The sequence below is a fragment of the Pleurodeles waltl genome, chromosome 6, assembly GCF_031143425.1.
Source record: "Pleurodeles waltl isolate 20211129_DDA chromosome 6, aPleWal1.hap1.20221129, whole genome shotgun sequence".
NCBI lineage: Eukaryota > Metazoa > Chordata > Amphibia > Caudata > Salamandridae > Pleurodeles > Pleurodeles waltl.
This window is the reverse complement of record NC_090445.1, coordinates 495,532,059-495,555,623: the sequence shown is the minus strand read 5'-3', so window position 1 is coordinate 495,555,623 and position 23,565 is coordinate 495,532,059. Positions and strand designations below refer to the sequence as shown.

Genomic DNA, 23,565 nt, shown 5'->3' with positions numbered 1-23,565 from the left:
CTTGGAAAGGCCGCCCCTTGTTTAAATTTATACTGTTCCACCATAGAAGCAAGATGTATGTTTGGCGGTCTATCAACACCAGATCTAGAAGGTGACCCTGTGCATGTGACCATTGTGATGCTAGGCACTGTTGTAAGGGCCTCATGTGCAGTCTTGCGTTTGGGACAAGGGCTATGCATGAGGACATCATGCCTAGGAGTTTTAATACCATCTTTGCCTGTATTTTTTGTGTTGGATACATGGCTTGTATAACCTTGTGAACATTTTGAACCCTTTGTGGACTTGGAGTGGCTATTCCCTTTGTTGTGTTGATTGTTGCTCCTAAGTATTGCTGTGTTTTGCACAGCAGAATGTGAGATTTTGTATAGTTGATGGAGAAACCGAGTTTGTAGAGGGTTTGTATGACATAATCCGTGTGGTGTGAACACTTTGTTAGGGAGTTGGTCTTGATTAGCCAATCGTCTAGGTACGGGAATACGTGTATCCCCCCACTGGTGTTGTGTGAAGGGGTTGAGTGACTTGTGAGTCACTGTTTGGTTGGAGGGGTTTTTGGACTTTGAAATTTTCCCCGGTTTCTAGGGAATTGTCCTCCTCTGTACTGGCCCCGAAAGCCTCCCCTTTGGTACTGTCCCTGGTATGTAGACGGTGTTGATTGTGAGGTGCTGGCTTGTGTGGCTTGACCCCGAAACCCCCCTCTGAAGGTTGTTTTGCGGAAGGTGCCGAAAGTGCCTCTGCCCTGCGGGGAATAGAGTGCGCCCATGGCCTTGGCTGTGTCAGTGTCCTTTTTCAATTTCTCAATTGCCGTGTCGACTTCAGGTCCAAACAATTGTTGTTCATTGAACGGCATATTGAGCACTGCTTGCTGTATTTCCGGTTTAAAGCCAGATGTGCGCAACCATGCGTGCCTTCTTATGGTTACTGCAGTATTTATTGTTCTTGCAGCTGTGTCCGCTGCGTCCATAGAGGAGCGTATTTGGTTATTGGAGATGTTTTGTCCCACCTCAACCACTTGTTTTGCCCATTTTTGAAATTCCTTGGGTAGATGCTCGATGAGATGCTGCATCTCGTCCCAATGGGCTCTATCATATCGCGCTAGGAGCGCCTGAGAGTTGGCGATGCGCCACTGGTTTGCAGCTTGTACTGCGACCCTTTTCCCAGCTGCGTCGAACTTGCGGCTCTCCTTATCCGGAGGTGGTGCCTCGCCTGATGTGTGCGAGTTGGCTCTCTTGCGAGCTGCCCCTACCACGACTGAATCTGGTGGCAGCTGTGAGGTGATAAAAGTAGGGTCCGCGGGCGGTGCTTTATATTTTTTCTCCACCCTTGCAGTTATCGCTCTACTCTTGACAGGTCCTTTGAAGATCTGCTTTGCGTGCCTTAGCATTCCTGGAAGCATAGGCAGGCTTTGGTAGGTGCTATGGGTGGAAGAGAGGGTGTTGAAAAGGAAGTCATCCTCGACAGGTTCTGCGTGTAACGACACGTTATGGAACTCTGCTGCCCTAGCTACCACCTGTGCATACGCTGTGCTGTCTCTCAGGTGGTGAGGGCTTGGTAGGGTACGACTCAGGACTATTGTCTGATACTGGGGCGTCGTATAGGTCCCAAGCGTCTTGGTCATCTTGGCTCATGGTGGTATGAGCCGGTGAATGTGACGGAGTCTGTGCCGGTGATATATGAGTTACAGGTGGAGGAGAGGGTGGCGGGGTTACCTTTTTAACCACTTTTGTTTGTGGTGTTTGTTCCTGTGTTTGGAACTCGAGTCTCCTTTTTCTCCTGATTGGGGGAAGGGTGCTGATTTTCCCTGTCCCACTTTGTATGAAGATCCGCTTTTGTGTGTGGTCCACGTCAGTGGTCTGCAACTCTTCCTCAAATCTGTGTTTGCGCATTTGAGAGGACAGTGATTGTTCCTCTGAATACGAGCTGGCAGTCGGTTCGGTTGCCGGTCGTTTTGGCACCGAAAATGTATCTCTGCTTGTTTTCGGCTCCGAGGCGAATTTCCTCTTTTTCGGAGTCGAGCCTTCTCGGCGTCGATCATCCTCGGTGCCGCTGTCTCTGCGTCGAGCAGCTTCGGTTCCGCTGTCTCGGCGTCGATCTTTTTCGGCAGCACTGTCTCGGTCCCGAGATTGCTGCGTGCCTGTGTCTCGACCCGAGTCGGACGATCTCAGCACCGGTTCGGCCTTTTTCGGTGCCGATGGACGGTCACCTACTTTATGGGTGGAGCCATGGCCTGTTGGCAGTGGCGTCCCCTGGGCCTTGTCTGTTTTCTTGTGTGGTGCTTGCTTCGACGTCTTACTCACGGTTTCTTCGACGTCGAATTCTTCCGAGTCCGATTCATGGATGGAGAAGGCTTCCTCTTCTCCTTGTTCCTCGAACCCTCGTCGTCCTGTCGGCGTGGCCGCCATCTGCAATCTTCTGGCTCACCGGTCACGGAGCGTTTTTCGGGACCGAAACGCACGACAGGCCTCACACGCCTCTTCCCTGTGCTCGGGCGACAGGCACAAGTTACAGACCAAATGTTGGTCTGTATATGGATATTTATAGTGGCATTTAGGACAGAATCGGAACGGGGTCCGTTCCATCAGTGTCTATGTTACACGCGGTCGGGCCGACCAGGCCCCGACGGGGGATCGAAATTACCCCGAAGGGCTACCGGAGCTCTTCACGATTCGGTGTCGATTCTATTCTAACCCGATACCGAACGAAACAATACCGACGTAGTTTTCCGAAGTTATGACTATCTTTCCGTCCCGAAACCCGGAGCGAAAAGGAACACGTCCGAACCCGATGGCGGAAAAAAAACAATCTAACATGGAGTCGACGCCCATGCGCAATGGAACAAAGGAGGAGTCCCTCGGTCTCGTGACTCGAAAAGACTTCTTCGAAGAAAAACAACTTGTAACACTCCGACCCAACACCAGACGGCGGACTATGCATAACATGTGTATCTGCAGCTACACATGCCACCGAACATGATGTTGCAGAATCCAGATTTCTGTTGCCTGCTAAACCGGCAATTTTTCAATAATTGTATACAATTGTTAACAAATGTAATAGATGAAATACTTTGAGTGTCCTAGGTAGAGAAGTGTCCTAGGGAGAACAGTAGAAGGGGCTAGAGAAAGCAAGAGGGATTCTATGTTGAGCTTCCTTTTCTGCTGCTGAGAGATCTGAGAGCTAAAGAGGACAAGAGAATTATACTGCAACTGAGCTGTAGAACGACTGAGACAGTACTATAGTGTGACTGCACTGAGCTGACTGCACTAAGGAAAGGCAGGTTTGAGTGTAGAGAACTTTGTGAGCCATCCGGCTTCAGATCTATTGGGTACAATAGAATTATTAGTTCCACTGCAAATATTGTATTGAGGCTGAGAGAGAGTCAATAAATTGTTTTAGAACAGTATGATAGCCGTACGCACACAAGACAGATAATGTGGGAATAAGAGTTAATGTAGCAGACAATCTATTTTTCTAACTTTCCCACACTATAAGACAGTATTATTTTGACTTTATTGCACTCTGTATGACAGAAACAGTCCAAGTAGGGACAGATTCAGGACACAGCATGGGTGCTGCTGTAACCTTTTGTTTATTGACAACTATACTACTTAATAAATATTTTAAACTAAAAAACTCTTTACTGACTGCAGAATTGATCTGTTAGACAGCTGTACTTTGGCTGTGAGAAACGTAATAGGCTGTAAACAGTTACTCTCAGATCAAGATCCATACTGAGGTTCCAGACAAAGCGTAAATAGTAGCAAGAAAAAGAACAATTGATTAATTAAATTGAGGTCGTGTTTTAGTGATGTGCAGTGCACCGAGCAGATTTGCTGTTTCTTCCAGGCATTTTGTACTTCTTATGTTTTCATGGAGAGCACACTCCCTCTTTAGTGTGGTAGGTGCCTACACTGTACCTGTCCTCTATGTAGATGAGAACTGTGCAATCCTTCTGCTACTGCCACCTCGTCTTCTTTACGTTAGGGAAGGTTTTGCTGCTGAAGTGTATGTTGTGAAGCTTGGCAAAAAGCTTTACACTACACAAAAGGGCCAAATAGATTGCATTGCCAATGCTTGCTTTAATGCAGGATTTGAATGAAAGAGTGAACCCTCACAAAAAATGTGAGCAGAATTCGGTTTTACACATGAACAAGGAGTGACTGTCGTGTAGTGGACATTCAAAATGTTTTAGACAACAGCACTTTGCATGCTGTGACTTTAGAGCCCATAAAGAAAGTGTTAAAAACTAAATTACATTATGCAATATGATCTAGACTTGAAAAACGAGAAAAGCCGATGGCATGATATGTCATACTAGTGCTTGGCAGACTTATAAAATATAAAATAAAAATATGGTCCCTAGTTTTCAATTTTTTCGGGTCGAGCCTTCGTGGCATGCGCTCACGCATGCGTATCGAAGCAAGACGCTTTAGGTATTAGAAAAGGGCTCGGAGCCCTGCCGACGTCACGTCGGTGTTTTTCATTGGTTCGTGGGCTTGCCTATTAAAATCTGCTTGCTTTCATTAGTCGAAGGCATGCATATGTCATGCCTTTTCCGGTGGCTAGCCCTCCTCGAGTGCATCGACCAAGTACAGAAAACATGCGAGGCTCGCTGTTGTCTGTCCGGCTCGTGGACTAATTTTTCTCTATTTTACTAGCTCGATTTCGCTTGGCAGAAGTCGAGCGCTTTGCACAGTTAATTGCACTTTTTCGGGTTACGTACATAAATGCACTTTTGCCGATAGGTGAAAAGTCGGGTTAGGAGTTTACAACGCTATCAGCTCTAACATGAGCAAACGCGAGACCCGTTGCATTGCAAATGCTTGTTTTTAGCTGTAGGCAAATCACAGGGTCAACAAACCAGTGAGTGAGAGAAGAGAAACGTTCTAGTGCGATGCGAGTATCTCCCTCCTAATGGGCTAGCATTAACACTTCTTGGAAAACAATCACTCTAAAAAAGCCAGAACAATGAGCACAGCAGCTGAACGTGTCTGAATCGACCCGGAGAAAGAACAAGCACTGATACAGCCAATAGGTCCCACCATTGCAAGTACTTACTGGCTTTGCCATTGTGTTTTAGTCATTCTGTACACCAGAGTGGCTGCTGTTCAGCATGGCTTAACGTTAGCGGCGTGGAGTCAAGGGGTGCTACATCAGAGTGGCACCGGGCCAGGGTGGAGTGTCATGGCATCAGGTAGAATGTTGTAGAGTGACAGTGTGAAGTGTCAGAGTGGTGACAAATGTGTAGTGTGATGATGGTTACAGATTGGAATGGCTTGGAGGGGAGGAGTACAGAGTGCAGTGTAATGGTTTAGTCTTGACTGATGAGTGTTGTAGCGAGGAGTATTCATGGTGAGGTAGTGCACTGTCAATACAGCCCACTCATTTTCAAATGAAATTACAATTACATTTGCACATACAGTTGTACTGATAAAACTACACAGTACACACATGATAATGTGTGGAATTGCCATCACCTAGTGCACTGATTTGTTTTGATCTAAAATATTTGTATCCAGCAGAGTTAAGAATTACAAAAAGGGGCTTCATTTGTACTTTTGTAATTGATATATTCTGAATTACTTGCACAGTTCATTTACAGACATTTAAATTTTGTTGTGTGCCTGAAAAAAAAAAACTTCTTTCCCAGTACCTGATAAGATTGTTATATAAAAACACCAAGATCCTACAGAAGACCGTGCCTGATATTTGACCTCTGTCTTTGAACCCACAGCAAATGTGACAAGAACAAAATGTAAAGGCCTTTTTACAGAAAGCAAGGACTCCTAGAAGAATTCAAGGGGGGCTGGTGAGCAAGGTTTGCTCCACAGGACTGGCAAAGACCTGTTGGACAGCCTAAAACAAAGCCTGCAGATACAAAGACGGAAAATGTGATTTACAAACCGCAAAGCCAAAGGTACGGAATGGGAGGAACGCACTCCCAGGGAAGCTTTCAGAATGCCTAAAAGGTGCTTTTTCGCGCAGTCGGTAAGGCTTCGACCTAAAAAGCAATGTACTGGCACCTCTTTTCCAGAGCCCATCCTTAGCCTAGCAGTTGTTGTAACTTAAAGGGCACGCCCACAATACCACAGTGATGTGCGATGTCTAGCACAAGTGAAGTGCGCCCTGCAAGTGCTGCACCGTGAGGGCCCACGCTGCAAGGATATAAATAAGTAGGACCTTCTTCAGACTTTAGCTACTCAGAAAAGGGAATCTGCAGTACTGGGGCGGAAGGTACTGCTGGACAGTTTAGATTCCCCAGCTAAACTATATTCTTTTGTAAATTAGACAAAAATGTATACATTATTTTCAGTTTGAAAGTGCATATTATAAAATAGTCATTTTTATTTTTCATTTTTTTTTTTTTTAAGTAGTACCGTTGGCCATGTCAACTAAACAATTCCTCTCAATTGCCTTAATTTGAAACTAAACCTGTACACTAGTAAAAGAGCAAACGAATCAGAAAGACCATGCAAAACCACATGAAATTAACAAACGTGGCATGGACAAGGGGAAAAACGACAGCGTCATCTTAAATATGTAGACGCAAAGGAGAATGAAAGTATTTCTCGAAATACAACATAAAAGGCCAATCAAAAATATGAGAAAAAAAAGAGGCTCTAGTAAATCTCTATACTTTTCTAAATTTGCAATTTATCTAATAGTTTTATTCCTCGCACCAGGGATATCCAAGAAGTTGCAAGAGTAAGATGCAGGCCGCTATTTTGGAAAGCAATTCTATTACAGTGGGATATTCCATTATTTCTGAAAGTCCAAAACATCCCTAACACACCTTTACTAACAAGTCTATGCCGTCGTGAGCAGGCCAGGGGCCGCATAGGAAGTATTCACGTGCAAAAACGTTTAATGGAACACCGGAGAAGTCGGCCACCATTATGTGTGTTGTGACTTGGGGCCAGACGTACCAAAGGATTTCACCCATTCTGTGTCTATGGGAAAAAGCTTTCGTACATATGGCCCTAAGTTACCGCTCAACGCCACCAGCAGTCGGTCGAGCACTGCACCAGCACCGCAACAGATGACTCTAGATTCCACAAGAAAATGCAACATCATTTTGAATATATGCGGCAAGCGCATGGGCGGGTAATGCAAGCTTTCGTCGCGATCTGGACTGGTCTAATTTCACCTTTTTGACATTGCAGTAGATCTTACGTGCGACATGCTGTAGCCAACCAGTCAGGGCTTTCTGAAACAGCAAGTGCAATGTGCTGACTGTTGCAAACCACAAGTGATGACTGTCAGCAATTTACCTCAAGTGTTGCGGGCTTTGCTAGGCCCGTCCGTGCCCAGGCACCTCTTATCACGGACAATCGCTTGTTATGTGCACACAACGAGGGTCTTGTTCCACGACAAAACACCGCATCAAGCAAACTGCAGGCACCAATCATGTCTGCCTTGCTTGCCATACACAACACACGGCTGCTAATTATATGTATGTGAAGAACAGGCGTGAAAAATACATTCAGATACTGGTGAAGACATTAAAAGAAACAAGAATGATAATGAGTACTGGATTCAATATGGACCTTTATCTGGGCGTGTCTTCCTTTGATTCTACTATCATGTTCAAAATGTAATATTGGTCTGTATACTAAAGATTAGCTTGAAAAGTTCTGCTTTTAGGTGGCTTACTCATAAGGGCGATTAATTACTTTAATTGTACCTGGTCTCTCAAGGGGTTGAGGTCAAATCTGCTTTGATTTGGTTAGCGCTTAACCCTTCATCCACTGACCTCTGCGACATGAGACTGTCCCAGAGATGCCGTGCAGCGCCCGAAACTAATATACCATAACATAAATAGGACTAGATCGTTTGTGGGTTTTCATGAGGTTATTCTAAGGGCAAAAGGTACACTGTATAAACCAAACTATGAAACTACTAACATTCCAAGTACCTTTTTAAAGCCCACAACAAAGTCTGGGAATGTAGACAATGGTGGGTCATTATCCACATTGTAAGGAGAAATGGACGAGGCCCAGTGGCAAAGGCCATTACCTCCCCCATTTGCTCCTCTACGGTGAGCAATCAGACAGTGGCAAGAACATTAAAGTTATGAGTGGAGAGAACAAGGTGGGCACAGGCCAGCTCATCGGAGACCAAGTCGAGAGACTGTAGGCAGGGATATGTAAGATGACTCCAAATGGGGGAACACGAAATGAATCCTGACCAGTACAGCATGAGATAATCTCAATACGGAACGGACAGAAACAAAGCTATGGTATTTTGTGTTGAGATGTGCGTGCCAAAGGAAGCCATACCAGCGTCTTGGACCAGATCGAACTGTTGCTCATGGAATGAATATACTCAGACTACTGCCCTCGAATTAGGCTTCCCTATAATTTGAAAGAAATAAGGTTAACAAAAACTGGCCAGCTCCAACAGCTTTATTGCGAACAATCAAGTCGTGAAGCTCAAGAGCTTTTTACGTTTCATAGCCACCTTTTGATCAGCAATCAGAATAAGGCCAGGAAGACCATCTGCAAACTGCACAAGGTTGCTTGAGATCAATCAATTAAACAGCTTATAGACAAGTGAAGCTATAAATGTGTTTGCCTAGCTGGCAGTACTGACTGACCAGCAACTGGTCAGTGAGCCACTAGTTGATGCTGTAGCAATCTCAAATGCAGAATGCCATGGAATTACCATTACGCAGAGCACTGGAAACCTAGAAATCTCAGACACCAGTAGGATGTCAGCGTTGTGCTCTAGAAAGAGATTTAAGGTCTCCTTGGCACATTTTTATTTGGGTGGGAGGTGCTCAAGCAGATCAGTGGGCAGAATTAATTCTTTAAATGTAATTATACTTACAGAAAAGGACTTGGCAGAGCTCTAGGTAAATCCTTGATCAAAGCGTGTCAGAATATTTTAGGCCAAATTACACACACAGTCCCTTGGAGGTTTCACTCAATATGCGACTCTTCTAATAAACTCGTGCAACATATTTACCACAAAAATTCGCAGCTTTGTAACACATTTTAGTGTTACATTTAGGACACAGCATTCGTATGCATTGTTAATGCCAATTGTCACACAACACCATAAGGTTCTTCCTGGATGGCAAAAGGAAACTATAAATGTAGTTGATCCACAGCACATAGCCCATCGCTGTTTTGACCCACTGATAAGGTATTGGCCAGAGTCCGCATGTTGACCCATTTGAAGAATGACAAAAATGGTCTTCATCACATAGATCTAGTGTAGGACAGATTCAACCCCACCTTCTCTTTTTTCAGAGAAAGTAGGAAAAACTATGTCCCTCTTGGCAAGCAGGAGCCTCTCTTTCTTCTCTACACTGGGAAATCGACTGAGGGAGGTCACCTTCACAGTGGTGACAGCACGTGATCTATAGAATAAAGGCTGAAAAGTGTCACAAAGAGCAAGCTCCCAGGAATCTTAGTTGATCAGAGTACACGGACTGTAGAGGAAAGCATTTGCAACTGTTGTCCCTCCCTCCCTCCCTCCTGAAGCATGCACCCCCTGCAGTGGAGGGAAGGATTGGTACTCCAAGAGTCTGTGCCAAGGTAAGGTGACCGAAATAGGTCAGCAAGGCTATTACCTTATTCAGCCATTCTGTGTCTGACGAAACAAAAGATGCTTCGCAACATTTCCTGGTAGAAATATGTAGGCAAGTCACCCCCACTTTTTGCCTGTTATTAGATGCAATTTTGACTGAAAGTGCACTGGCCTCCTGCTAAAGACGTCCCCAGTGCTAGATCTCTTTCCCTGAAACTGTGCAATTGCTCCACACATGGCCATACCTTTAGCATCCCCATAAGTCCCTAGTAAATGTAACACCTCTGGTACCATTTAGGCATGGGTACCAAAGAGGGTTCACAAGGGATGCATCATGTATTGTGCCACCCTCAGGGACCCATCACCTAGCACATGCAGACTGCCATTACAGGCTGCGTGTCTTGGTAGAGCTAAAAGTGAAAACAAGACATGGCACACAGCTTGTGTGCCATGTCAGCTAACACTGTATGTAATACAGGTAACTCATCCCAACAGCACGCCTTACAGCTCTCAGGGAGGGTGCATTATATTACATCTGCAGACATATCTGCAAGAGCAGATATGCCCCTGCTAAGTCTGTTGATTTAGACCTAGTAAGTGAACAGGGATTACATTTATAAGTACACATGCTGAACACAGGTCAATACAAGTTCCCCAGTACATGATGGCTTTACTAAAACTAGGAATGTTGGTATCAAACATCTCATACCAATAAATCCTCACAGATGCCAGTGATTGGTCCCATAAGTCGCTGTACTCTACTTGTTTGCAGTATTTGTTTCTCCACCATAGGATAACATTGTAGCTTTCAAGAATTGTACTAAGTGCAGACTTTTCTGCACTTTAAAGATTTCTCTTGCAAACGTACCTACCTGATAGTATTGATTCTGGTCCCAAAGCATATAAAAATATACTTGTTATTTTTGTATATTGGTGTGGATCTCCTTATTGAATCATCTGTCATTTACCGACTGTGTGTATTTCCAGATGTCTAACACTCCTCCCTGATTAGCCTAAAGCTGATCAACCACCCTACCACCTTCAGACTGCTAGACCAAACCCTGTCCACTACTAAGAGAACTCCTAGACTCTTCCAGCTTCCTTCAAAAGACAACTGAGAACCCATTACCACCAGTTCCCACAGAATGCTTTCACCAAACTTTAAAGAGGTAGTGCAGTTCATGCTCTAAGGCATGAAGGAAGGGTGAGGGTAGAAGAGACAAAACACTTATCACCCTTTACAACATGAGGAGGGATGAAGGAGCAATCACATTTTTCAATCTGAGTGAGCAGATCAGAAAGTGCTAGCAATGGGTTAGCAGAAAAGATGAATCCATTGGTAGACTGTACTTTGGCCATGATGTCTTGTGTACTGCCAAGATGGATCCAGAGATTGGTATCAGAGACCGGAAGACAATCCATTTTCACTTCATTCTTCAGAGCAGGGCTTTATTCATTTGGTCAGCCTTCTACCTTTCATCAACATCTGGCACAGAGTGAGTGTGCACAAATGCTCGTGAGAAGTTATTAGCAGGAGACTCTATATGACGAACTGAAAGGAAGGTTGATCAGAGAAGGACAATGAACCTACAGCAGTGGTGAATTTTCCTTTGTTATGTGAGAGTCCTCTCAATGAAACAGAGTGAGACTGGCATCCAACCATGTGGTGAATTATACTACTGCCAACATGCACATAAGGCAAGTGGATTCACCCCCCTACTGATTACACTATGCAACACCTTTCTTGGACAACTGTACCCCAATAACTCCTTATTAATAAATCCTATGAGACTCAATCCAAAGTTTGCAACTGTGTTTATAAAGTAACAAAAATGTTGTCTGCAAGTATTAGGTGGCTGGCTAATAAATGCCAGTCCCTGTTGCCTTGTCAATGGAATCAGGGGAAGAATTAATGGTCTGATCCTAGTGGAAAGATATTAGTTTGCTCCTTTGCTTTTATCCTCCTTCTGCTCTTGCGGAGTTTGTTCTGAAATGGTTACGAGAGGCATAAGACGAAGGGTAATTTTTTTTTTAGGGTCTCACTTTCCTAATGGCCAAAGAAATGTTCAGTAGCACGCCATTTCCCACCCCTAATATGCAACTCTGAGCTACTTCTAAAAATAACATAAAACATTTCCTACAGTGGAAGTCACCTTTAGTCGGTGTGTGCACACTAACATTTTCTTTAGGGATCTTGTAGCTATTGTGACACAGAACAAAAGCATTCCTTACACATCTTGATGGAGCACGTTCTACCTGAACGTAGCCCTCGGGTGTACAGAAAAGTTTGGGGCAGGCTGAGGGATGAAGTTCCACCACAGCATCAACAGCAAGCACACAGTGCGTCCCGTGCAGCAGGTCTGAGCAGCTAGTTTTATGGACCTCCTCTACTCTGCAGACTATAATACCTCAGATGTGTAGAAAAGTTCAGGGGCAGGCTGGGGAATGAAGTCCCACCCCAACACCAAGCACACAGCACGTCCCAGTATTGCATGGGTAAATGAGTCCATTAGAATAATCCATAAGTAAACTGACAAGGTATATGCACCTTGTGGTCACACTTGGTATAGCAGAAATGTAAATGCTTTAAGAATCCATGCCATCTTTACTATGTGTTTGTGTCTGTAAACTCCCTCAAACATACATTTTCACAAACATCGACGTACACATGCTCTGGGACAACGATTTCACACAAGCAAAAATACATCTCAATACAATAAAGGTTAGCCAGCAAATTTCACTTAAAAAGAGACCACTTGAAAAACTCTCAAAACAAATGTTTCTGTCAGGTAGCATTACGGGACTATAATGAACATCTTCAAGCCCAAACCTTGCACTGCTCTAGCAGGCGATGTACATTTCAAATGGAACCGGATAGCTGCAGTGAACTTCAGACTTTCGGCACAATCTGAAAATTATACCCATAATCTGACAACCGTCTGCATTCAAGTAACCGTCATTCACAAAGACCAACGACGTGTGTGCTTGTAATACTTCACAACTCTAAATAGAAAACTCACCAAAGCAGATTTCCCCACACCTCCTGAGCCGAGGACCACCAGCTTATACTCCCGCATGATGGGTTCTGACTAAATACTGGCAAATCTGAAACGCAGAAAAAACATTAATTTATTAGAAATTTCGTTATCAAGTAACAGACCCTAAAGTAGACCAATCACATTTTTTAATATTCTTTTTTACAACCATGGCACCTCCTGAAAATGCTTAGACAACACTATTTGAAATTCATGAGTCATTAACACATTAAGGCTACTGCTGCTGAACGTCAAAAACAGCAAAATGTGCAAATATGTAGAAGGGGGTGAGCCTTCCATTGAAAGCCATGGAGAGAGTATATATATAGCAGCCACACCAACCAGGCACTTACCCTATACCCAACCTTGTCCCCTTCCTTATACACACTCCCCCCTCCTCCCTTAACCTTTCCATAAACTCTTCCTCAATGAAACACAAACAATGACTGTGGTCACAAGCAATTACTAACAACCACCAAATTAAGGAAAACACTGATCTCAAATTAAATCCTAAAATCTAGTTTAACGATATTTTTACTTGTAGATTGAATTTGGAATCAAAAGATCCATGAAAATGAGGAGACTGAATCCTATGTCAGATCTTAAAAGATTGATGTTAACAAGTTATATCAAATTCATTTATTTCAACAAAACTCAAGTAAAAAAAAACCTAATATGTAAGAAGGCAACATTAACAAGTGTCTAACAAGGAACATTTGAACACTGCATCATTTAATACAGGTAGCAAAGGAGATAAATCTGAAATAAAAACTTAAAAATAAGAAATAGCCTCGTTAAATCATGCCACTGCCCCCCCCAAAAATGGAATTATTGAAAGCACAAAGTCGAGAATAATATTAGATTCTGCATTTTCAAAAATACTTTGATATGATGCACACATCTTGACAAACGCTTAATTTACAAAACAGATTTTAAAGGTGTTCAAAATGAATTTTATGTTGACCCTTCACTGGTGCTTAACAGGTTACATACAATTTGCCTTGGGGATGTATGAGTGAACTGAGATTGGCTATCTTTACAGCCCTCCCTGAACATAGCAGCAGGAGTAACATCAAAAGGAAGCAACACTTGCAGGTACCCTAACCCCCCAATTCAAAACTACTTCCAGACTGGTGGTAGTACCACACTGCAAGAACATCACTATGAAAACCTCACTACAGGTAGCCAGGTCACTGAAGGAATTTCCCAAACTCTGTTGTCAAGAGACGTAAGGTGCAGTCTCAAAAGTCACGAACTCCAAGATCTTAAGAGCGGACAGATGGACCTAATTTGAACCTTATTTATCTGTGTCAACAACCCGGATCATTTGTCAAACCCTCTCCTAATAAAGATGGTAAATAAGCACAAAACTTAAAGCATGCCCAGTGACAATGACTACATGTCTCAAAAAAGTCAACTGCAACATAGTTTATTAGTAAAAGTCATGATAAACAAATGGAAGGTCCAGAGGCCTAGGGAGCACTGGACAGTGACAACCGAGGCCTCTTCACCACTGACCCCTATTACCAAACAAGAGTAGAAAAATATCAGAGCCAAGTTGTAAACTTTATTATTAGGTCTGTCGTTGACCAAGACCTTTCGATTTCACTAATATCACATATAGAATATTTTTAAAGGAGCTTTCAGCCAGCTCTCTTTATCCCTTGGTCTGTTATAATGCTTGATGTACCACATGACGGAGTGAAAAGATTCAAGTACCAAGCCCCAGAGGGCAACAAGGATGGTTCTTTTTCTGTCTTGAATATTCTGAAAAGTACATCTGGGAGGTAAGCCTTAGTTGAGTTCTACTGATAGAACGTGACGAGTCACCAAGGTATTTCAAATGCAAGGAACTGTAATTGTAGCAATGAATAAGAAATCCATTAAATCTACCCATATCATCTTCACTGCTCTCCAATACAGACGAGCTGCTAGGACAAAATCTTAACCACTTTCTTTTTCTTGATGTGACCACAAGCAACTGCTTTTTTCAGTTATTTCCAGCGATGTCCTTGGGCTTGTGTTGTAATTTGTTTTTTAATTTGATTCTGTAAAACATGATGTACTGTAGGAACATCCGCAATACAACCCCTTCCTGGTGACTTTTCTTTTAGCAATGGGTTGATACAATTTATTGATTCGGTCTTTTAGGTTGTGGATCCCGGGCGACATATGGAGGAGGACCCACACTATTTTGGATTAACATGTTGGATCATTGTGCCATTTTTTTGACACACCCATACTAGTAAGATACCTAGAAGTAGTTCCTACGGTTGATAGGAGGCGGCACAAACACCTTTTTGGTCACACAGAAGAGAGCTACATGATTTATATACGAGTTAAGCGGGGACTATTGGAGTGCTATCACCAGTTTAACCTAGGACTGAGTGACTGTGTAGTTACTTGGAACTCTCACGGTTGAGAATCCTGCATCACTGTGGGTGTATTTTTCATCAGTCCAGCGGACTAGTCTAGATGGTGGATTTGTGCTTCTCATCCAATATGGGCTGTATGGTTATTGGCCTAGTTTATAAGGACACTGACGATATTTAAATGGGAAATTTCCCAACTCCGGATTTGCTGCTGAATAAGACAGCAGACAGTCATGTAGAGCAGTACACGCCCTTTCCTGTGATTACTAGACCGCATCATGTGAGGTACTTTTGGTTTGTTATAGGTGGCGATTTTGATAGATTTTGTACCAACTATCAACATTCAAGATCCATGTTTGGGTCAGTGAGTGTAAATGTGTGGAACATGCTGCCACAAACTCATTGCGTAGCCTCACACACTGATCACAGTAGATCGGGTCTCAATCACTTGCAGTGTAAGTGACCATTAACTTATCTCTGGATTGACTACTATGGGTATTTATAAATGGAACTATCAAAAATTATCATTGTGGTCCTCGCCATGACCATATTTTTCAGTTTGACTCAGACAACCGACATGATAGACGTGGCCTTACACATGAAGCTAGACTGGTTCCCATAAGGGGAAGGTATCAGGATGACTGGTTCAGGTAGCCTCTTTAGGACTCAGACAGACATTCTGTAGCAAGACATACTCACTTCAGGACTCCTGAAGCACGCTGACAAATTTCTACCTATCTTAATACAGAACTACTCTATTACACTATCCACAGTTTAGTAAAATGCAATTTTACGTGCCATTTAGTGCTCTCTGACTTCACAGCTTCTCATTCCATTATACCCCTTGGCGTGAGAGCGTGCTGCATTAAAAAGCTGTACACGCCACCCAGTACTCCTTTGACATTCCAGGCTCCTCAGCAGTCGTGGGTAAATCCGGAAATGTGCACATCCCCAGGCACAGGAACGCAAACTAAAGTTACAGACACAAGTATATATGATTGTGCTCATTTTACTTTCGGCACTGCTAGTCATGACACAGTGGGGTAGGACAAGGGAAACGGGCAACAACACAGCTTCGAGCTACCAGTGTCTTAAGGAGTGAGAAGTGTCACTCTGCACTGAAATGACCCCCATCTTTCCAGGGCATGATCTGGTGCAAATCAGAGGTGAAAGGAAGTGCGAGTGGGGCGGCCACTGCACCATAAACTCAAAGAAGCCCTGAGAACAAAAGCTCTTTTGTGGAAGGCAGCATCCGGAAGCACTGAAACGCAAGAGCATTGAGGAGCTAGGCAAGCCTGCCCTGCACTCTTGACCTGTCCTCACAGCGGAGGTAAGCTGTCGTGGTGAATATTCACTCCTTCTGTAAAAGCCCGGTGTTGTGAGGAGGATAAGCTAATACCGAACTTCACTTCGCTACCGACTCAACAGCAAAACATCAGGAGCTATTAAATGGAAGGTGTGTGAAATGAATAAAGTAAAAACAGCTCTTACGGCTCCAGCTGGTACTACCTCTGGACTCAAAACATGCAGGCGCAGCAACAGGAGCACAAAAGCAATGAAGAGAAGTTGAGAACTCTGTTGACCCCTAAATGACACAGGTTATGGGTCAAATGCTGAACATTACTGCAAAACCTCTGAACTGATGGGCATCTGGTTTAACACCTTTGGACACGCCAATCCATTTAAAACGTAAACAGGCCCAGTGTCCTACGGTAACAAAAAAACACTGACAAACAAAAAAAACTTTTCAGAAGCTCTCTTGGTCAGTTGGGACAACGAACTTGTGCCATCTACTAATCGACTTTTTCATAGTTTTTTTTGCTATGGTACTGTGATTCGTAACTCAGCTAAACAGTGCATAACCAGGTTCCCAGAAACGAAGAAACTGAACACAGCCAAACAGATCACAACCGCTATGAAAACGCAGGCACAAAGGGTAATGTCAAAGTCCAAGCATGCTGGGCAGGATTTTTGGGGGCAAAACATGCTGAAACAGGCTGTTTACAGAGACGGAACAGTTAAATCCACTGAAACAAGGCAGGGTCTGGTCCCCGACCAACACCTCACTGTACTGTAGATCTTGCAGTCAGGTTTTTAACCCAAGAGAGCACCCTGATTGAACCGGGAAAAACAGTGTGTCTCAGTGGGCAGCAAGACATTGTGTTTGAACATAGAACCAGCAACATTCTCAACACCGCGCCACGAAGTGTTAATAAAGCTGGCAGTGAAAGAGTTAAATGCTTGAGTACACTCAATGAAAACAGAACGAGCTGCTTAAGTTCTCTGTCAGAATTAGTCACACACAAAATAAGTCTGGGAATGGCAGTAAACGTCACTAATAATAAATCCACAGGAACAGCAATAAACTGCACCAAGAGGGGCAGCTTAATTGTAAATGAAATTTCACCAGCAAAGTAACACTAAAACTCCGAGTTAAAAAAATAATGACGAAACTGTAGTTTCAAAGGAATGAAATGCAACTGAAATTCTGCTCCATAACGAAACTAGCGCAGTGCTGTCAAGATTCCTGTCTTCTTCCCAACAATGCAGATGTTCCCCCTCCCCTTTCCAGAATTATGCCTTTTTATGGAAATCTCCATCTCTGCGCTTGCTGCGCAGCACCAGCGATATTTCTTCCCTTTCCAAGATCCGTGACAAATAAGGAAATGACAGAAGCGGCCGCGAACATCTCACTTCATGTTTGCAACAGCAGACGGGCTCTACTGTTTTCTGCATGTATATGCACACCGCCGAGGCGAACGTTAACAGGACACACTCCGCATGCACATCGACGGTTTTTCAGAGAGGTTTTGTAGGTACTAATTCAAAACAGTCACAGCACGCACATTCCTAACTGCTGAAACAAAACGTCTCCTCTTGCGTTCCAGACTGTACTGTAAGTCCCATGCTCTTACTGCATCTGGTAGCGCTAGCTGCGAGTATAAGGCTCAACAGGCAGCCCGGACATTGCCAGTCGCTTCTGCTTTTAGGTACTGAAAATATATTTGTTAGCTGAAGTAATAAATAGAAGAGGTCAGACTGGTAGCAGTGGTGAATGCTTATTTCGCACCAACAGCTTCGTTTGTATAATGGTGCCCATGCAGTATCAGTGCTATATGTTAGTGATGGTTATTGAATACTTTCACTTTAGAAAACTAAAAGTGACTCGGCGCCGACATCTTAATGCCCCCACTCAACCCCAAATCGCCCTAGCAGATATGCATGCAGACGGTAAACATGGGCAATAGACAAGGACACTGCAGATTTTGTTGCAGAAAGTTTGGTTGTAGGTTTATTGTTACATATGTAGGTAAGACAAAATTGGGTTAGCCTACGGGCTATTGAAGTAAGTACACTGGCTCTTCTAGTTCTTTCCTTAAAAGTTTATTTCCAGTTATAATGTACAGACAGAGATACATGAGCTTGCCATCCCCAAACCGGCACAACTCTGACCTTTCATATGAAAACATTCCAATCCCCAGTCACAGCCTGCCCCAACATTCCACTGCCCCAACATTCCACTGCCCCTGATGTCATAGCATTCTTCTTTTACATACAAACCAATACATCACTTCACATCCCCTTCCCTTAAAAAAAAAAAAAAAAAAAAAAAATCAAGAAAAAAAAATAAATAATAATGTATATAAATAAATATATATATTTTTATTTAATCACACACAAAATTTTCTAATACCTTAGGTTTTCTCAAAACCCTGCCGAAACAACTTTTCTTCACTTCACCACAAACTAAATTTTTATTCTGTTCACGCTCATTCACATTACATTCAAATTCTCCCATATTAATACGAGTCTGGACACCTTCCTGACAGCCCCTAGCTCCCAATTCCCCAATAACTCTAGAATCTTTGTTACCATCAATATCCCACTCCAACCACCAATATTTGTTATTATTACCTTCCAGCAAATCATACTGCACAAATTGTTGTTTGCAAGGCTTAGCAATAGCAACGCGACTCATGTGACATACACTGCCATCATCCAAAATGACAGTATTTCTCATCACTTTCTTAATTCTTATAGGCTCGCCAAACTTGCTCTCACCTTTAGCCACTTTCCTTACGGATTTCACTCTCACCCAATCTCCCACATTCAAATGTGCTTCTTTAGTGCCATATTTATTATTAAAATATTCCTTGTTCTTTTCTTGTGAATTCTTTATGCACTTTCTTACATGTTCCTTGCTCCAAAGTACTTGTCTGCTTCTTTGCATCCAACCAGGGTTAATCTTCGAAAATTGAATTCTACCTCGCATTATATCAAACGAACTTTGACCTATTGTCTCATGAGGTGTCACTCTATAAGCCCATAACATTTTCCTTAACTCAGAATCTATATTACTTTTGTTTCCATGCTTTGCAATTTGAATGATGCCCTTGAAAATCCTATTTATACGTTCCACTACAGCATTCCCCCTGGGATGATATAAAGCTGTAAACCTTTGTTCAATACCAGTCATTTTAGCAAAAGTTTTAATTTCCTCAGATTTAAATTGAACACCATTGTCCGTCAATAAAATTCTGGGAAATCCTTCCCTCAAAAATATTTCCTCCAAAAAATTAATCACTGCCTTGGTATCAATTTTTTGTAACACAGAAAATTCAATCCACCTTGAAAACAAATCAACTAAAACCACAATAAACTTTGAAGTCCCATCATGCCACGTAATAGGACCCATAATGTCTAAAGCAACTTCTTCCCATGGTATATTAGGACAACTTGCAGAAGAAATTGGCGGGTTAAGTGTCTTTTGAGATTTGTCACTATTCTCACACTCCATGCAGTCACGTACATATCTCTCAATTTCTACATCAATTTTTGGCCACCAATAAAGTACTTTAATTCCTCTTTTGGTGCAAGATATTCCTGAATGACCTTCATGTCCAATAGCAATAAGTTTATTTCTAATACCACAGGGGGGAATAATCTTCCCACCTCTACACACAAAATCACCTTCAATGCTCAATTCATCTCTCACTTCCCAAAAAGCTCTTAACATATCACTGCTTTTGACTTTCTTGTCATTATACCAGCCGAACATCACTTTGTTTTTAACCTCTTTCAACACTTCGTCTTTCTCATACTCCATGATCCATTCTTCTTTTTGCAATGAGCTTAAAGTATTCTCATCAAACACACCAGCTACACACCAGTCATTCCATGGATGTTGATCCAACTCTCTTAAAGGTAAGGACATTCTACTTAAAAAATCTGCAGTAACATTTTTTACCCCAGGAACATACTGCACTTCATATAAGAAATCTTGTAGTCTCATAGATAGTCTAGCTATTCTCGCAGATGCTCTACATAAACCTTCTGTAGTTAACAATTTAGTAAGAGGCTTATGGTCAGTCCGTATGATGCATTTTTGCCCCCAAACAAATTTCCGAAAGTGTTCTAATGCCCATACACATGCCAAAGTTCCTCTCTCTATTACAGAGTATTTTTCCTCTGTGGGAAACAAAGAACGGGATGCAAATGCAACCACATATTCTTTACCCCCATTGTCACTTTGTGTTAATACACTACCAAGGCCCTTACCACTCGCATCCGTAGTGATAATAGAACAAGCTTTTGGATCGTACCCATGCAACATTGGAGCACTCACAATTGCATTCTTAATTTCCTGAAAAGCCTTCTGACAACTTACATTCCATTCAAATTTCACTTTGTTTTTTAGTAACAGTCTCATTTGGTAGGTTTTAGCTGAAAAATTTTCTACAAATTTCGAATAAAACTCGGCTAGACCTAAAAAGGATCTCAAATCATCTTTAGATGTGGGGCATGGGGCATTCTTAATAGCTTCCACCAACTTTTTTTTAGGTCTTATGCCTTCATGATCAATCTCATGTCCTAAATACGTTACTTTTCTCTGTGCAAATCTACATTTACTGATCTCTGCGGTCAAACCTTTTTCTTGTAAGATGTTCAAAACATTCCTCAATTCCTTATCATGATGTTTCTTGCTACTTCCCATAACTAAAATATCATCCTGAAAGAATGTAACATTAGGCAAATGTCCAAATAACTGCGCCATCAACCTTTGAAAGACGGCAGCCGCTGACGCCAAACCAAATGGCATACGTTTGAAACGAAAACAACCCCATGGTGTACAAAAAGTTGTAAGATGTCTGCTATGATAGTCCAACCTAACCTGGTGGTAAGCAGACAAGTCCAAAGTGGAAAACCATTTAGCATCTCTCGTGGCAGACAACATCTCATCAATACGAGGCAAAGGAAACTGATCTACTATGATATTATTGTTCAAACCTCTCAAATCCACACACAAACGCACTTTGCCATTAGCTTTACGCGCAACAACCAAAGGTGAAACCCACTCAGAAGCTTCAACTGGTTCTATAATCTGTGAATTTTGTAACCTGTCCAACTTTTTTTTACCTCTTCCCTGACAATAAACGGAATATTCCGTACCTTATGAATTTTTGGTTTGGCATCCTTTTTGAGTCTAATCTGATGTATAAAGCCTTTCAGTTGACCTACTTGCCCATTGAACACTCCTGGAAACTCTTGTGTGACCCATTTCTTTGTGTCTTCTTCATCACACATTACTAAGACTTGCTCTACACTGTTAGGATCAAGCACAATATGCAGTTTCTTTTGGTCTTTCCAGCCTAATACCGACGGACCATCCTCAGCCACATATAATTTACATACGGCTTGTCTTTGCTTAAATTTGAATACCAGCAATCTAAAACCAATAATATCTATTCTATCACCAGTGTAACTTTCAGGCGAAATGTCAGAGGTTTCTAAATGTTCCCCTAAACTATGTACAAAATGCTTTTGCCATGTGCATTCTGAAACAATACTGTATGGGGAACCAGAGTCTGCTGCCACCTGCAACATAACTCCCCCAAATGATATCCAACACAAGGGTTTGTTTGACGTTTGTCCTGAAATGTTCAAAACCACAGTTTTGTGACCCCTCAGTTTATAATTTACGTCTTCATCACTGTCAGCAGAACAGTCATCCACCACTTCCTTAATGCAGGCCACTTTACTGTTCACCTTCTTCAGTTGTTTCTTCCTGCACACCCTAGCAAAATGGCCTACAATTCCACATTCCAAACACTTAGCATTTTTAGCTGGACACCCATCAAATTTTGCAGAATGAAAGGAACTCCCGCAACGGAAACACTCATTTCTGGATCGATCAGGCATGTTAGATTTTAGATTTTTTGCAAAAGTTTGATTTTTCTCTTTTTTAAAGTCATTATCCCGCTTATCCATGGACCATTTGTTGTGCTTGCGATCACTAACTTTGGCAACGACTTCTTCAAAGTTCTTATCCTGTGCCAAAGTGATTTTCGCACATCTTTCGGATAATTCTGCTTTCTTTACTAAAGCAATAATATCCTTTAGACTGGATTCGCCTTCAATCCACAACCTCTCTTGAATAGATTTGTTTTTAGTATACATTACAATCTGGTCCCGTACCAGTTCATCATGTAGACCAGCAAACCTACATGAGCTAGCTAAATGTTTGAAAGCAGAAACGTAGCTCTCTATGTCCTCGTGTTTCTCTTGTTTCCTGTGGAAAATGCGTGACGAGTAACCGCAATGCAAACAGCAGGAGAAAAATGATCATTTAAATCCAAAATAGCACTTTGAAACACATCTTCATCGCCTCTATCGTGTTTTTGTAGTTGATTGTAAATACGAAGACCTTCAGGGCCTAAACAGTGCATTAAGATCCTTTTTTTTCTTTCAGCAGAGATTAAACCATTGCAATCTTCTAAGTTTGCGATGTAATTCAAAAAATATTCCTTCCACTCCTTCCATTGTACAGCTGGTTCACCAGGAGACGCTAAAAATTCCTTTGGTGTACTCAACTGCAAAGAAAGCGACGTCCCTGTACCAGAAGAATCTCCACTCGAAGACATGGTGTACTAAAAATTATAGCTGTAAAATATAACTCTTTAGCTTACTTCTTCAGCAAGACATGTATCTCTGTTATAATAATTTCTGTTAGTATTCCTTTGTGCCAGATAAACTTCAGCAATGAAGTTGCTAAAAAAATTAAGAATAGTAAAAATAATACCATGTACTTGGTACTAATTAACATTAAAAGGGCGCTGTTCCTGCTCCCATGTAACTTCCAGCGCAAGAACCAGCACGTTCACAAGACATTGTTATTAAGCATTATGTTGTCCAGGCAACCAGTAACCAAGCGGGGGTGCACGCGAGGACCGAGGCGATGAAAAATCTAACGTTTGAGCAGTACACACGCGCCTCAAACAAAGTAAACAAACGGCAACTGTATTAGAGAAAGAGAAAAATAAATAATAATAAAAAATAAAAAAAACTTCCCTCACTTGCTTAAGATAAGTTGCCTTTAACAAAGCAGGTCCGAAAATAGCTGCTCTCCAATCCTCAGTCTGATGTCTGTAGCGTTGCCTTCCAATAATTGCAGTTTTCTCAGTCCAATGCTTGCTGCTTTACGATCCTGCTCGTCGCCATGTGAAGTAAGTACACTGGCTCTTCTTGTTCTTTCCTTAAAAGTTTATTTCCAGTTATAATGTACAGACAGAGATACATGAGCTTGCCATCCCCAAACCGGCACAACTCTGACCTTTCATATGAAAACATTC

General features: G+C 42.3%; 1 protein-coding gene across 2 annotated transcripts in view; it reads right to left on the bottom strand.

Moving 5' to 3' along the window:
• RAP1A (RAP1A, member of RAS oncogene family) overlaps positions 1–23,565 on the bottom strand; it is a 279,386-nt gene that overhangs the window by 143,416 nt on the left and 112,405 nt on the right. For both annotated transcript variants that reach the window (XM_069238655.1, XM_069238656.1), the window contains exon 2: positions 12,549–12,633. In XM_069238655.1, coding sequence (XP_069094756.1) covers positions 12,549–12,605 — 57 coding nt within the window. In that variant the 5' untranslated portion in view covers positions 12,606–12,633. The remainder of the gene's footprint in view (positions 1–12,548; positions 12,634–23,565) is intronic.